At 36.0% G+C, this 17641-nt stretch overlaps 1 protein-coding gene across 1 annotated transcript in view; it reads right to left on the minus strand.

The window, feature by feature from the left end:
- Nucleotides 1-16821, minus strand: part of TCF7L2 (transcription factor 7 like 2) — a 218067-nt gene extending 201246 nt beyond the window's left edge. The window contains 3 exon segments of the mRNA XM_032225054.1: nucleotides 14848-14972; nucleotides 15183-15249; nucleotides 15578-16821. Coding sequence (XP_032080945.1) covers nucleotides 14848-14972; nucleotides 15183-15249; nucleotides 15578-15766 — 381 coding nt within the window. The 5' untranslated portion in view covers nucleotides 15767-16821.
- Nucleotides 16822-17641: the final 820 nt, after the last annotated feature.

Consider the following 17641-nt stretch of genomic DNA (forward strand, 5'->3'; position numbering starts at 1 on the left):
TTCCTGTATTAAGTTTTCCCATTTAGTTCTTATTCTTTGTTCTATAGGCGTTAGATCTTTGGAATCATCCATTTTATCTGGCTAAAATATAGTTCTACATTTGACTTGGAAACCATTCAGATTTACAATGAAAAAAGCTAGGCTTGTAGAGGTATTTATTATCAAGCAGTTATTGTTATTGTTCATATAGCAGTAGACTTATATACCGCTTCATAGGCCTTTCAGGCCTCTCTAAGCGGTTTACAGAGAGTCAGCATATTGCCCCCAACAATCTGGGTCCTCATTTTACCCACCTCGGAAGGATGGAAGGCTGAGTCAACCCTGAGCCGGTGAGATTTGAACCGCTGACCTGCTGATCTAGCAGTAGCCTGCAGTGCTGCATTTAACCACTGCGCCACCTTGGCTCTTTATATCATATATAAATTTATATCATATATAAATTTATCAACTACAATGTTTAAGAACCTAGCAACATTTCAAATATGTAATTTCAAGTAGCATTATATATTTTTACAAATATTATACACGTCTCAACTTACAGGTGTGTCTAAGTCGTGGAATGTACTAAGAATATGATTCATCAAACAAATTCTAACAGCTCTATATCTAATCTGTTCAACAAGTGATCAATTTATCACAAAAGGTGTGCAAATTTAATAAAATATGTTTCTTAACTTTGATCTTGAAATACTTCCTACTTCCCACAATAAAAGTAGTCCTTCAATCTGATGGAATTATTTTAAAATTTACTGAATGGCACCTTTATCAGGAAATACTTCTGTGATTTATATTTTTTAATATTCATTTTAAACTGGAATAACGGACCCTACAGTGGAACTATATTGTTGACACTGATTTTAAAATTTCATTTTTTTTTTCATTTTATTATATTTATATGCTGCCCTTTTTCCCCGAAGGGGAAAATCTTGTAATCTTCCCATAATATATGACATACTAATAATTAACAACTTCATTAGATAAAGATATTAAGGATCTATTATTGGAAGGGGGAAAAACCTTTTTAAATTTTCAAATGTCAGGAAAAGTAAAAGCAAATATTAAAACTATGCTGTGAGTGAAATTAAGGAATGAAATTGTTTCCCCTTTTACCTTGAAATGTCCTCTTGTGTTTACTTAGGTGAAGAAACCTTCCACATAATTTAAGAAATGACCACTCCGGATTCTGTGATACTAAAACTCAGTTGAGCCTGGCTAAAAAAATGTATCAGTGACAGCTTCTCACTCAACAACCTTCAGTAATTGCAGGAAGTCTTTTCAAGAGTAGCAGCTTCCTTTCTTGAAAACTTTTTCAGTCCTCATTGTTCTGTTGAACAGTATGTAGTGGGATGTAGGGGAATGCTGAGCTAGGGAGAAGGGGATATAAAATTATTGGACTGAAGTCCCTATGGGGCAATTCCTCATTCCCCAGAAGTTCTTGTACAGTACCTCATTTACTGTTTTTCCTCTGCACCTAGTATTCTCATCTCCTCAAGAATGAGTTAATGACAGAGGTGTTACAAAGTGAGTGGGGGGAAAAATAGATTCAGGAAGTTTCAGTGAAGTGCCTTGGGTTAATTTATCTCAAGCAAAAGAAAAATCATTCTTAAGTAACAAAATTGCAAATGAAGTAATTCCAAAAGGAAGGAAAATGGTAGTGAGTTATAAAAGCTACAGGCGCTTCCTTTGTAACTGGCAAAATTTTATGAAAGACAGAGTGAGAAAAAGATGAGGTTTGCCTGCCCAACTCACAACATCATGACGGCTAAAATATTTTGCATGCTGACTCTATACTTGTAATTGGTCAAGGTGTAGGAAGTCCAGAAGACAGACACTGTAACCCAATAGTGAACCAATTAAAAATAAATATATTTGCAAGGAGACAGCTTTTTTTGACACATAGCAATGTCACAAAGACTCAGAATAACAAAATTTAATCACCAAAGTTTTTTCTTAAAAGAATGGCATTCTTGCCATACCTGTAACTCTTTTTACCAATTCAGGAAGTTTCCATCATTTATAAACCCATCAGACACCCCAAATTAAATTTAATATATAAACAACAGTCATCTGCTGAAGGCAGCAACAGTTTTAACACACAAAAGAAGTAAATGACAAACTATAGTGACATGTCACATAGAGGAGAAAAAGAAAAAAAAAAAACCTCACCCAAAAGTATCAACCCAGAGTTCATCAAAAATAAGGATAGTTAATGATGAATAAGTAGTACAAAACATGCCTGCCCTTTTTCACCCCATGCCCTCGTTCCCAAGTATGTATCAATAGAAACAGCAGTTGATCAGGAATGAATCATACAGCGAGACATAAAGAGAGCGAGAAACAAATCTGAAGCTTTATCTTCTATCTTTTATTTTTAAAAAGTTGCCACTCGGTTAATAGAGATTGCTCTAATTATTGTAAGAATTCCACATCCGGTTCAAACAACTTGTGTGTTCTTGACAGGATTCTCTGCAAGACTGAATTTCTTAGCCTGAGAACCACTTTTGTCTAAAAAAGATACTTCCCTTTGGAACCAAGACAGCCACATTAACAAACTGCCCTTCCATAGAGCTTCTTTTATTTTCCTTTTTTTTTCCAGCTGTCAGAATCAAGCTAAATAAAAGCTCATCTAGGCCTTTCTCTCCACCAGCTTCATAGATTCCAGGTCAACTGGAACACACAGTGGCACTGGAATTTCATATTGTTAATTACACCAAATGCCAACTGACATCTAAATAGCACTCCTATTAAAATTTAAATAGTATGCAAATACCTACCTGTGTGATAGGCATCTACTTTTATTACTGCAATGGAGGTATGAGTAAGTTAACTTCATTTCTTTTCATAGTAGTTAAACTACTGAAATTAGTAGTTAATCAAACTGCACTAAAACAACATTATTTGTACATGAACATCCTTGATTAATTTTATGACAGCATTTATCAACCTAATCCATGATTTGCTTTAACTATGGCTTGTTAAACAATTATAAAACATTGCTTTTTATTGAACCCAAATCCTTCCTAGACCCTGGTTTTAAACTATTTATTTTCTAAACTGTTTCTATCCTGCATATCAAAGACTTGATTAGAGGATTGAGAACAACACAAAAACAAACCAGAAATATCCCAAGAAACCATGGATCACCATTACTGTTTAAATATCATGCTAAACAATAGCCAAAATCCATATGCTAACAAAACTGGTAGCGTCAAACAATATTTTATTTTCTTTAAACAAACCAAGATTATTTATGTATCCACCTTTTCTTATACTTGAAGCCCAAATCAAATCATGTTATGATCTGGTTTGTTCTGTCAGAATGCACTGCTGGCATTGTATTGGTGATAAAGAGTTTTTAGCAAACACTTATAGAAACATATTTGTGTAACTGTATTTTGATTTCTAATTTCAGAAAAGGACCAGGGAAGATTCTGGTCTTAACAGAAAATAAACCGAATTACATTCACAATTATATTAGTTTATAAGTTGTGGTCTGCACTGTGAAATAGCTATGGTAAATGAATCAGTTTAAGAAATAATTTCCATGGCTGAATTGGACAAAACACTTAAAACTAATTAGCATTAGTAAGATGTCATATTTATTTAATAATCAAATTTATATAGCCACCCTCTTACAAAAAGCTTATTTTAAATCAAATAAAAACATTTTATATATCACAGATTGGCATCAGATTATAGTTCAGTCCTAATCTTATTCTCAAACACTTTCACTTTTCACTTTTACATTTAATGTCATGTTCAAAACAAAAGACTTATACTTGTAAGATTTGTATCTAGGAACCAACCTAGAACAAAAACTAAAAATACTTTCAAGTCAATCTTTTGTGAATGTGGTAGCTGGTTTATACCCCAAACCAGAATGTGGTATACCAAATAAATAATTTTGAAAATTCCCCCTCTGTATACAGACATAGGAACAGACACTGAACCCAGGTGCTGAACTCGGCTTCCTGTAGTCACCAGCAGATTTTAAGATTCTTTTATACCCAGGGTGGCCAGTTCATTCCTTCTGCCCTACGTATTTACAAAGCCAAAATGTTGGCCCAAACCCTTCACGGTATCCCCACATGGATACGGGGCTTCAAGGATTGCATTGAAAGAACTCAGGATGCTTTTCTTAGACAACTTCTGGGTCTTCCCACTTGTGTTGGTTTTGCCCCGATGTACCTGGAACTGGGCCTTTGATTGGTGGAATGTATGGCTTGGATTAACACCTTTAAATGGTGGTTTCGGGTGCTTTTTCTCGCAGTTCCTGGCAGCTATCTCTCCCTGGCGTTTGCAGACTCCCATATTTCTCGCTGGGAGAAAGAGCTGCTGAAGAAACTACATCTGCTAGGTTTTACGGAGGATGCCTTGGGAAACTAAGGATGCCCAATTTAGGGTAGTCCAATGCTTGTGGACATTGGTTTACAATCTCTACGAGGCAGAGCCAACAAAACTTGCTCCCCCCTGACTCTCAACCAACTTAATAATTATGAATTGAGGATGGCTTCCTATTTTTATATTTTAACCATTCTCAAGTATAGAAGAACTTTTTCCCTAGCTTGCTTTAATGTCTTGCCCTCAGTACTTTTGGATGGTCGTTTTAAGAAGCTTCCGATTAATGAACGGCTATGCCCTTGTGACAGAGCTGAGGTTGAAACTGTGGAGCATGTCCTTCTATTTTGCCCCATGTATAAAGCAGACAGATCTAAGTTACTGTCTCTTCTTGAAATCATCCCTTCTAGACCTAATGGCTGTAATTTGTTTGTATATTGCCTTGGAGACGGCTCCTCATACAGCACCTCTCAGGTTTCCAAATTTTTCTTAAGAGCTGTAACCATTAGAGGAGAATGCTGTAATTTCCCTTAGTTAAGCTTTTGGTGGCTGATTGCTATGATGCTATGATAAATTCTCTTATGTCTCTTTTGTAGTACTCGTGTTTTGGTCTGTGACCGTAAATAAAGTATTCTAATAGGAATGAAACCTTGAAACCTTGTTTCACCTATGCTATTTCTACTGTTAATATCCAATTTTGAGCACTGAGCAGAACTAGACAACTAAACGTTTTTAAATGTGGAGCTACATAGACATAGTTGTCTTTGTTTGAATGTGCAATAAGTTATTTCTTTATTTAAATAATTGTCTATTTCATTAAGGTGTCCACATGAAAATATAAAAACTTAATACAGGTAGTCCTCAACTTACAACAGTTCATTTAGTGACTGTTCAAAGTTGCAATGGCACTGAAAAAAAGTGTCTTATGACCATTTTTCACACGTAATGAGTGTTGAAGCTTATGGTCACATGGTGAAAATTCAGATGCTTGGCAATTGACTCATATTTATAATAGTTGCAGTGTACCAGGGTCATGGGATCCCATTTTGTGACCTTCTGATAAGCAAAGTCAACGGGGAAACCAGATTTACATAACAACAGTGTTACTGACTTAACTACTGCAGTGATTCACTTAACAGCTGTGGTAAGAAAGGATGTAAAATTCGGCAAAATTCACTTAGCAGAAATTTTGTTAAGTGTTGCTTAGCAACAGAAATTTTGGGTCAATTGTAGTCTTAAATCTGTAAACACTATTAATAAATCACTGTTCAAAGTTCATACTACAATGCATCCTTGGGTCAGAAAAATATTCCCTTTCCAATCACTAAGTCAAAACAATTAAAAAAAAAGGTGGTTGATTAAAATCCAGGCCCAACTGCCTGTGGGAACAATCAGATCTTTTACGCATTATGAAAGAGGGTCAACTAGATCTCTGGAAAAATGGTATTTCAAATTTTCCTTTCAACCAATGAAGTTCCCTTCACACATTCATGGGTCAGTTTGTGTAAGGCTTTGATTAGCCAAGATATTTTAACCAATTAATACAACTTAACATGATTTGTAAACCAGATCAACATTCAAAGGGATCTATAAAGTTCAACATAAGTGGAACAAAGAAGAAAAAGACAAAAGGTTCTTGCTCAAAAAGTCATTGCTATAATACCAAACCAGGAATCAAGTCAAAATGAAATATCTGTATAGTGATCCAAATCTGAAGTCTACAAACACAACAGGAACATATGTATAAGTGTGATATTGATGGATATATAAATCAATATTACAAATAAACTGTTTTGAAGCGCAATTGCTCAGCAGGCAGCATGAGAATGTTACTTTATGGTTAACCTGTTTAGATCAACTCTATTAGCCTTTATCTTGCTGCATACCTTTAATCTCTAATGATTTGACAGAATGCTAAAGATTTGACAAGTTAGTTGTATAAGAAAAGTCAGAAGAAGCTAAATTAAATGCAAATTCACATATTGTCACTGATGCTTGGTTTATTCTCCAGAAATGTAGATCTGTTCTTCCTCAGTCTTTCCCTTAATTTATTTATTCTTAATTTTCTTTATTCTTTCCCTAACTCACTGCTCACTGCTAGGAATTCAATTCAGACCAGCTCAGGGTTAACTCAGCCTTCTATCCTTCTGAAGTCAGTAAAATGAGGACCCAGATTGTTGGGGGCAATATGCTGACTCTGTAAACCACTTAGAGGGGCTGTAAAAGCACTATGAAGTGATATATAAAGTCTAAGTTGCTATTAGTATTTTGGCATTCTATTTTCTGCCATATAATAATAAGACATAATCTGAATGGTTTGATACTGAACATACATTTATTAAGATATTAATTTGGCTGCCCCACTTTAAAAAAAAAAACCAAAAGCACTTCCACACAGAAATTTGAAAGTCTTTCTGAAATCTTTTTTTTTAATAAGGCAATAATTTTCTGCCTTAGCATTCCCCATTATTGTATTGGCAGGGACCAAAAATAAATTTAATAACTAAGTGAAAGAAAATTTCAATTTACATAAGAATATATTGTCTGGCTGGAGATAATTCATATCTTATTTTCCAAAAGTCAGCAACAGTACAAGTCCCAATTTAAATCCAAATGATTTCAGTTAACCCTGTAAATCCACATTTTAGATCAGGCTATCTCAAGGGAGATCATCATGAGATTTTATTGCATATGATATCTCATATCAATGGTTCAAACTATTTTCTGATTTTCAAGCTATTTTCATATATTTCTACTGATTTTTAAGGAGTGAATATGAATATTATCTTTCCTATTATGTGGTTTACTGTACCAAGGTACACATAACTACTTCTAATTTGCTTAAAGTATGGATTATTTTCAAACCTAATTTTGAAAACTTAGTCTACGGTGGATTTGTTAACCTTGGTTGTACTGACCATAGTAAACCCAATAAATATTTGAGGAGCCAAAATGTTAGATATGGAGAATTACAAGTTCAAGTCTCTTGTTTAGTATATATTTTAGAAAAAAAATAGAATATATAATAATATAATTTATTACAAACATTTAAGATGCAAAAAGTCCAATAATAAAATAAGAAGAGATACATACGTTTTTATTTTTTAAAAAGACATCTAAATTAATCCATTGTTACTTGTCATCTAATAACACACAACTAAGCATTCTTTGTACTTAGTTTATATTACTAAAGTACTCAAGGTACCACTATGGTATAGTCAAAACTACTAGTAAAAACTATAAATATTACATCTCAAGAAAAAATATATTCTGCTAGTCTTAAATTATATAACTTTATCTTTGTAATCCATTCAGGAGGAAAACTACAATTGTGCTACAATGCTTGGCTATTTAAAACAGGGTCTACAGCAAACTAACAAGTAGTTCTAGATAGCTAAGAAGCAAACAATGGGGTCATTGAGCAAGAACATGGCCTTTATGCCTCACTTATCCTAGCAGTAAGTTTTAGTGAAGTTGATGAGACTTCTGGGTGTGCAGAGAATGTAAAAATGCATCTCTTATGGAACTAGCAAATTCTCGAAGAGATGCACAATTTTGTTATATCTTTCATTAAAAATGTTTCTAGAGAAATATTTTAAGAATATCTTTCCTAATTAATAGCAGAGTGATGATCTAATTGTTATGTGCATTTTATGTAAGAAAAGCCATTTTTCTTACATTAATTAATTGTACCACTTCCCTCAAGTTAATGCACAGTATTAAAAGACAAAATGATAGCTAAAACCAACATTTATGGATATACTTTGTTTCATAATATTTATACCGATCCTCCTTTTTCACTGTGCACACACACACATATATCCACAAACAAGACCCCAATCAGACTGTAGCCTAGATCTGCAATTCATTGACTTTACAATTTACCACATGTTGAGCTGGAGAGATCTCAGCTTCGTTTGAATCATTGCACAAATATGCAAGTGATTTATCATTTTAAAACTGAAGACTGTAGAAGAACAACGCCACTTTTTCAGCATATTATCCCTTGTGGCAGAGTAAGAACAATTATGTACTAATTAAACCCTGTAAATATGTTGCACCCTGTTAAAGCCAATGAGGCTCCCAAAATTCACTAAAGTTAGTCAATTAACTCATTCATGCCTGTAGGTCTGACTATACAGTAAAAGAATGTGAATCAAGAAATGAAACACTTAAAAAGAGCAGAGTAGTTGCAACCTGAAATAAATTAGATAAAATTTTCATCAACTACAAAAAATGATAACCTGCTAGAATATACTACATTATCTTACTGTAAACTATTGACTATTCTGTTAAGAGATGTAGACCCTAATACATTACAGAACTCTATTGAGTGGGAATCATCATAAACCACTGTCCTAGATACATTGAGAAATTACTATTTAAAAAATGCTACTTAAAAAAATTACATACATATGGGAGGAAAGATGTGTATTTCTTCTCAGATTCCTTTCCTGAAACTAATTTATAAAATGCCTTAGATTAAATAAAATGCATAAAAGATGTATGGATATACACAGTCATTTCTAAAACTTTCTTTAAAACAGCTGTGCTCTTAAGACTGATTATAAATGTTAAAATAGAGAAAGAAGCATCAAGATATCAATTAAAAAAATGTAGTTTTTAAGGGCCCTCTAATATTCTTTTTGTTTTCCAAGACTTTCCTGATGTATAAAACATGGTGAACTTTACATCTTCCATTTTCGCAATGGTTATCAATCATAGATATATTTTCCAAACATTTCTGAATATTCAGCATATTAATATTTCTCATTAGATAATCAGGTACATAAACTAGATTTTTATTATTTCTGAGATCCACTTGGAAAAAATCTATTCTGTTTAGCTCATGACTTGTGAACAAAATAAGATTAGATTTCATTTTTGAAAAAGTGAGTTAATTTTATAATTAGTTTTTGAAATCAGAAATATTTGTTTTCTGGGTATATCAAAGCTTTTGACAAAGAAAAAGCATAGCTAAACATTCCATAAAAATATAGTGTCACACACTGAATGTTTTTAATACAAATTATTTTTATTACACAAATTGTTTTTTTTAATATGAAACATCAAACATTGAAGACTATTGTACATTTCTTGGAAGGTGTTCTGTTCAAAGTGATGGTGAGATTTCCACCTGGAGATCTCCCACAATATCGTAAGAAGGCAGCTCATATTAGAGATCTACTTAACGTTCTTTGAATTGTTCTTCAGCATTGCAAGAGTTAACTCTGAATCCTATGAAAAGGCTGCCCCACATTTAAGGAGAAACAAGCACTAACCTCCCACTTTCCCCAAAACAATCCAAGGTTTTCATGGGCTGATTTTCCTAATTCCTCCCCTCCCCACCTCTCCCATCTCTTATTGCTTATAATTAGTGAAAGAAACCTGACCCACTACCAGTCTCTATGGACCTTGGATATTATAAGGCCAGCGTGGCGTCAAATATCTTAACATTCATAAGTGTTAGGGGCTGTAAATAAATCCTGTAGATTTATGACCCTTCAGTGCCTGCCAGCAAATGAATGTGGCACATTTCTTCCAGCAGATCTATGGAGGTACAAGTTTGCTTTTGTTTGTAAAGTTAACCATTTCCTTCACAAACACACTCAATTATCAGTTGGTGGCCAACAATATTTGCCATGGCTCAGTACAAAAACAATGATGTTAATTTTAAAAAATAGTTTAGGAGAATGCAGCTTATAAGTAACTACCCCAGCAGCAGTTAAAAGTTCTATAGCAGCAAAAGACAAAAAGATCCTACCACAGTTAATCTGTAGACAGACGCTAATTCTACCTATAAGTAAAAATATGCTATTTTAATCTGTAAGAGCTCCTTTGTGGGCAACTATAAACACTTCGACTCAATATCTATTCTGTTCTTCCTTTAAATTTAGCAAGTATGTTTCAAGAAAGGCATGAATTGCTGCCTTGGTGTTTTTTTCCAATTTCTACCCCCATGCATCCAGCAATCCCCTCTTCTCTATTTAGGGAAACATTTGTTAAATCCAGGTTGTCTCGTGCTTAACAGCCATAACCCAGCTTCCACATAACTGCCAGACAGCTGTAAATGGGGGTTGAGTAATTTTAGTCATGGTATACATCTATGCAAAAGGAAAGAAAGAGAATTCTGCAGCTGTCTTTTTTCTACTGTCTTTAAAAAACAGAAAGAAAAAAATAATAATCTTACTAATGCATGAACCCTAGACTCTTTAAAGTAAAAATGCCAAGCTTGGCAAGCCAATAATCTATGTTTTACCCTTGCAGCCCCAAAAGTAATATTAGAGACATGAAAATGAAAACGTGGTTACATTTTGCCTTCATTAAACATAAACTCTAGCCTTCCAGAGTCTTTCTAAGTGAGAAGCAAGCATTGGTTTTCTCCTCCTCGTCTGATTTTAAAAAGAATTCAGACAAGAGAGGCTGAAAGAACATTATTCATATGAAGTTTACAAAGCTATTTATGACACAGAACCAGCATCCTAACCATGCTAAGAACTAACAGAGTCACAGACAATGTGCTTAATTTTATTAGTTATTTTTGCATAGTTCAAGAGGAGAAAATATTTTTCCCATTAAAACCATTAATTAAGTGAATGGTACAATTTAATAAATAGCCTATCCCTACCAGTGAGCCCCAAACTCACTGAGATTTTAAAACTAAATGTAAATGGGTAATATTCAACTACCACCATCATCCTTATTTCAGAAATCAAATTTCAGCCTACAGATTAGCAATGAAGCAAACCTTCACACTTGAAACAGAATTTTGAACTATGCAAAGCTATAAATATTTCTAAAGGACCTGAACAACAAATTAGCATAAATACCAAAGAAGGGCAGGAACACCTGTTCTTTTTTTTCAGCATGATAAGCATTTCATTGTTGTCTATTTAAAATGTAATGACCTGCGTAATTACAGTAATATTACACTGAACTGCAAAAGCTCAGATTGTCACACTTTTGAAAACTGTTGTCAAAACAATTCATAGCAGGAAAAAAAAAAGGTGGAGGAATCCTATTAACTCTTTACCCCCTTGCATCTAAATTCTTCAACTGAAGATTAAGGAGGGCGATTCAGAGCATTAAAAAAGGAATTATTCAAATTTTAAATATTGGACTATTCAGTTTTGTTAAATCACAAATATTTCCCCTACTTTATACTTATTGATAAAAAATATTACTCTGAGAAATAACACCCATGCAAAAAGCAAAATGTGGAAAAGTAATATATTGAACAGTTCCTTTAATGTTAATAGAAATCAATTTTGAAATATTAACATTAAAAGTATTTTGGTAATCACAATAATATTTTCTACTTAATTGCTTTATCGTTGATTTCTGAAATTAAATTTAATGTCATGAAATTCTCATGACATCCATTTTCACACAAGTTAGTTCTAAATCCATTTTTTAAAATCTGTAATAGAGCCCTCCTTAATGTATATTGGTTCTCTTAGCCAGGTATATTATTATCTGAAAAGCAGAATTAGAATGATGCAGATAAATCTTTGTCCTCTGAAAAATGCAATTATTGCTATCAATTTTGATCAATCTTCAGCAACTGAACTATTACTTGTCATAAGAAAATTTAGACTTTAATCCCTTTCATCCTTACCTGGAAGTAAGGGCTTGCTTCTGAATCAACATTTATCTAGGATTGGACTGTTAATGATTACTTTAAACCATTTACATTTATACAACCCCCCCAAAAAAAAACCATAGATCAGTATTTCTATAAATCAATTTTAAAATATCAAAGGACAAAGATTTTTTCTAAATAAAAATAAAACCTCATGTCTGCAGTGAAAAAAGGACAATAATTACCCACAGAAACTTTTAAAAACAATAGTACATTCACTCAAATTGGGAGGATAGTGCTATTTATGTAAGTAACTATTAGCTATTTATTTGCACCCTGAATTGCAAAAACAATGTTCTAATTGTTTCAATATATTCTGAACAGTACAATATAAAATCAATTTTTAAATAGTTTTAGCTTTGTAACAAAGTAAAGAATGGATTTTCTTTATAGCTATGATTTAAGTCGCATGACAAAAAGAAAAAAGAAACTGAAATATACAGCTGGCTGTCATGCAAATAATAAAATTGTCTATTGAGGATGGAAAATGCTTTTTGAATCATGTGATGGCAAAGAACAAGGTCACCTGTTATACCAGCAATAAAATAACAGATTTTATACAAAGCACTGACTCCTCAGAAAGGGCTTTATTACTAAGTGATTTTTTTCTATTAAAGATAACTATTTAGGGCCTGATCCAAAGTCTATTCAAACATCCACACAAATAGTCCCCATTCATTTCAAAAGATGATGTATCTCATCCAGAACAAAAGTGCCACCAGAAAAAAATACAATGTGTATTAAACCCCAATATCCTTTTTTATATGGAAAAAGGAATTTGCCTCTCAGCTTTCTAGCCAAACAAATTTAAGAGAGAAACTTCATAGACAAACTTAATTTTTTTTCAAAATTATTTATAGAAAATTCCTTTGGGGAATAAACTTATACTGTCTTAGTGTACATTTAAATAGCCACAAAATAGCCACAATTTTGCCAATATATTGCATAGCATTTACCTGTCTCACTACCTTGCCAATACTGTATGTAATCATCTTTTCTTTCCATTATACCAAAACTGTGGTTATAAAGTATATACTTGCTTTGACTATGATCCCCAAAATGCAAGAAATTATAAAATATATTCACTAGGTTAATCTCATCCTTCAAAATACTTTAAAATACATATGTAAACACTACTTGGTCATCCTTGGCCTCTATAACTTGCAATGGGTATTTGGGATCTGAATAAAAACAAATCTGACCCTGATATTTTAATATGCATTAAAATATATCCTATTCCAGACTGGTGTTACCAGGAATCCCACAAGTATTTAATAGTGGATGTATTACTCAACATTTATGTCTTATGCTATCACTATAAAAGGAAAAGGTAATTTGAAGAAACCAAAAGAAAGGGAAGTAGGATAGAAAACTTATCTTAATTTAAAGATTTAACGGAAAGACTAACAACAAATTGTGTATGAATTCTGCATTCCCTGGGGATGTAAGTCAGTTTATAAATAATATTATAAAAGTTTACTTCCTTTCTAAGAAGAACAAGTAGAGTTGGAATCAATCTATAAATATAAAATAGTAGCCAACAATTTTTACTTATGAAGGGCTTAGTAAAGCAACAATCTAATGGCTACAGCAACTTATTTTCTGCCACGCCTTCTGGTATTTCTGCCACACCCATAAAAGTATATATCCTTCAGTAAGAGTAATGTGTGTACGCTTGTGATTTAAAATATTCCATTCAAGTAAAGGCTTGTTCCTTTATTTAATGCTTTTGCTGAAATTTAATTGTTTTTAATAAGAAAAAGATATATTTTAATAATCCTGCTGACTCTTCCTGAAGAGAATTATTCCCACAGAGAATAAGAGAAAGGGTAAAGAGAGGGGGAAAGATTCCTTGAGATTTTTTCCCTTTGTAAATAAAAAAACAGTTGGTACTCCTAAAGCAAGACAGAATCATAGAAATGAGAATAAATATATATATATATATATATATATATATATATATATATATATATATATATATATATATATATATATATATATATATATATATATATATATATGTCACAGTTATAGAATGGTTATGGCATCTCTAATCTTCGTTAAAAAACAACAACTATGCCTTTTTGAAAATGTCGCCTTGCAAAGGAATGCAAATAACATTTTCCCACTCTGAAAGGACAACACGCTCTTCTCAAGAAACTCTCAGAAATCAAACCAAAAAGAAAGAAAAATGGAAGGGGACAAACACAATAAAGCAAGATGCTTGTAGTTAAACTGTCATCCGCAATATATTTAAAAACAAGAGGCCCCGTAAAAGGGTGTACATAAAAGATACAATTTAACACCAATTAATCATTCAATGGCAACTATCCCAGTAAATTAGTATGTAACTCGGCGAGGGTTAGGACAGCAAATAAAGGGTTAAGTGGGAGGCAAAGTAAAGGGGGAGGGGAGAGAAAGCAAACCCCGTTCGCCACTCAAGAGGGCCGGAGAAAACAGAGCGCTACAGAAATTTCCGAGTTTGGGAGACTTCGAGCGAGCGCGGGCTCTGGCGCTGAGAACCAGGAGGGAGCTGAACGTACTGAATCGGCTTTCTTTTTCTAAGTCACCGGCGCTGAATCCACACGTCCCGTCCCCCCCCCCCCGCCTCAAACTGAAAGTAAAGGAATAAACATGGCGAAGTATAAACAAACCTCTCTCCTCCCTTGCCCCCCTCCCCTCCCCCGGTCTGCAGAACGCACAAAAGTTTTGGAAAGTTTCTGGCTCTGCCATGGCCGAAGTGGGAAGGAACGGGCGGGACACGCAGGAGCCATTGGGGGCTTTGGAAAGGGGAGAAAAAGGAGGAGAACGCAGGATCGTAGCAGAAAAACCGGGAAAGGAAACCATTAAAAAAAAAAGTCACTCACCGTTCTCGCCGTGGGCGAAAGGGATCCATTGGGGAGGTAGGGGCCGCTCAGGTCGGGAATCATTATAAAGGGATACCCAGGGTACGGTGGGCCCTTAAACAACCCTCCATCTTGCCTTTTTGCAGCTAACATGGCGGGGAAACGAGGAGCAAGAAGGAAAATAAAAGAAGGAAAGGGAAATCACAGTTAGAAATCGTTTCACACACAAAAATCCAACGAAAACTTTAACGTACACGAATTTACAGAAAACGCAAGAGAATTTCACAGCCGCCTCCTCCCCATCAAAAGTGGGGAGGGGGACTTAAGGGTGGCTGCCAAAGAGAAAAAGCACTTACCTTCCTCTAAACTTTCTCTGGATTTATCTCTGAAACTTTCGGACCTAGGTGGAGGCCGCCTCTCCGCCTTTAATTCAAGAACGGTGTTTGGGAAAAGGGGGAAGGGGGGTCACGATAACAAAAAAAAAAGAGGAAAAAACAGCGAAGAGTACATGGGAGAAGTAGGTTGGTGGGGGAGAGACGGAAGAAAGAAAACGAGAACAAGTTAAAAGTTTGTACAAAACATAAGGCGAAACATACGGCAACAGGGCAATTTACGACGGGGGGAAAACCAAGTTAGTTGTGTTCTGCCTCTCCCCCCTTTTCTTACTTTCCTCCCCCCATCTCTTGTCCTACAATCCTCCCGCCAAAGTTAAGCGAGGCAGGTGTGTTTCAAAGGGGGTAACGTCTCTTACCTCGGAGTCTGAGGAGCTATTTTGATTAGTTTCTGATTCATTGACCAGAGACGATTTGACGTCCGCTAAATCCCTCTCTGCAGAAGAGTTCTCCGAGATCTTCTCTTCTTGTTCCCCTTCGTCTTTAAAAGAGATCAATTCATCGTTCGCCCCCAAATCGTCCCCTCCACCGCCATTGAGTTGCGGCATCTTCTTCCTGCCTTACCCCCACCAGCAGCAATTTTGCAAGGACGGAACGAGAGAGACAGAAAAGGGGGTGGGGGGGGATAAGGAAAGAAAAAGGGGGAAGGATATTTCTCTTTAAAAAAAACAAGGCAGAAAGAAAAGGGAGAAGTTTGTAATTTTAAGAAGAGTCCCAGGTGAAAGTTCTTTTCTCTTTTTCTTTCCTCTTGGGGAGGGGAACAGAGGGGGAGGAGGAGGAGGAGGAGAAGGAGGGGAGGGCAGTGTCCCTGCTCCTTTCTTTTTGCACCAGTGACTTTGGGTTTCTTCTTTTCCTTCTTCTGGATTTTCTCTCTCTCTCTCTCTTTCTCTCTCTCTCTTTCTCTCTCTCTTTTCTTCCGATGATCAGATCAGCATGTAAAGACACGCGGGCAGAGACACAAAAAATTAATAAGAAAAAAAATTATATAACGAGGGAGGGTTAAAACGGGGGAGGGGAATTACTTAAAAAAATGGTAGCAAACAAACCAAACAAATCAGCTGTAAAAATGGGAGGGGGTAGAAGCTGCAGATATAGGAAGCCTGTGCCGGTCGGATTTGAGTGAGTTGAAGTTAGACTGAGAGCTTTTCAGTTCAAAGGCGGCGCTGATTGACAGATAGAAAAAGGGGGATCGAAATCCGGAGGAACGGAGAAGTCTGGGATCCAGGATTATTGACAGGGAGAAAGAAACACTAGGCACTTAATGAGATGCGGGAGGGGCGGGTCTCCTTTGTGACGTGTGCATAAATAAACAGGAGGAGGGGGTAACGGAGAAACTAACAATGATCCCTTTTGGAGAGAGAAGGAAGGGGGGTACGCGGCGAAGGCAACCAGGCGGGCAGGCAGGGGCGACTAAGCGAAGGGAGACAATGCAGATAAGGCGAGGAGGCGAACCTGTCAGTTCTAACCCAGCGGGCCAAAGCGAACAAAACTCCGCGTGCATCAAACAAATTAGGGAAGGGGGCAAGGCAGGCGCTTCAGCCGTGCGTTTGCACAACCGTCAAGGCAATAAGCACCTCTCCGCGCCTTCATGCTCGCACTTGGTTGCGCACTCAACTTTCCGGCGCGGTGTAGTGAAATTTTTTTTTAAGAGTTGCATCCGATGCACTTTTACCAGGAAGTGATTTCGGTCCTCTGGGACTTTCTTTCCAAATAAACAGGCACGGGCTTGTGCTCCAGGCACTGAGATCGCCTCGCCTTTTTATTTGGCGGGGTTGGTGTGTGGGGGGGGGGGTGTCTCTTTTTAACGGCCGTGCAATGGTTTCATCTTAATGTGCGGCCAGAAGAGTGGCCAAAAGGCTTATATTTTTCCCCCGTTTTGGCTGAAAGAGAAGGCGAAAGCGAAGAGAACTCTGGTGGTGGCGCAGCTTCCAAATAGTTTGAATCGGATTGGAAAGGGGTGGGATGGGGGCTCTGGCGCTGGACTCCAGCTCAAACCTGCAGAGCGTGGCTCGCAAAAAAGCCCCGCGATTTCCGCGGTGGGTTTTCCCAGGAACTCTCTGGAACTCGAGTGTTTCCTCGGGCGTAAATTCCACCGGGCTTACTCCCAAGTAAGCGCCCAAGCCCGTAGCCTTAAGAGCCCGCAAGCGAAAAGTGCACCAAGTCTGGCTTTCTAGGAGCAGGACGTCAAAGACCAAAACCAGGGGAAAGGGCTTTATGAATTCTCCTTTTCTTGAGATAGTTTGATAGAGGAGCCGGATAGTAAGAGGATGGATGGATATGACTAGTTAATTGTCCCGCAGGAGAGTGGGAGACTGGGACTTTTTAAGAGAGAAGTGCGAACTTGTTGTTTTCTTTCTCTTCTGGCCACTAGTTTTCCTTCTGCTTCCCGCCATCAGAAAAACTCCAACCGAAGCCAGAATGGC

This window comes from Thamnophis elegans, chromosome 10 (genome assembly GCF_009769535.1).
Source record: "Thamnophis elegans isolate rThaEle1 chromosome 10, rThaEle1.pri, whole genome shotgun sequence".
Lineage (NCBI taxonomy): Eukaryota > Metazoa > Chordata > Lepidosauria > Squamata > Colubridae > Thamnophis > Thamnophis elegans.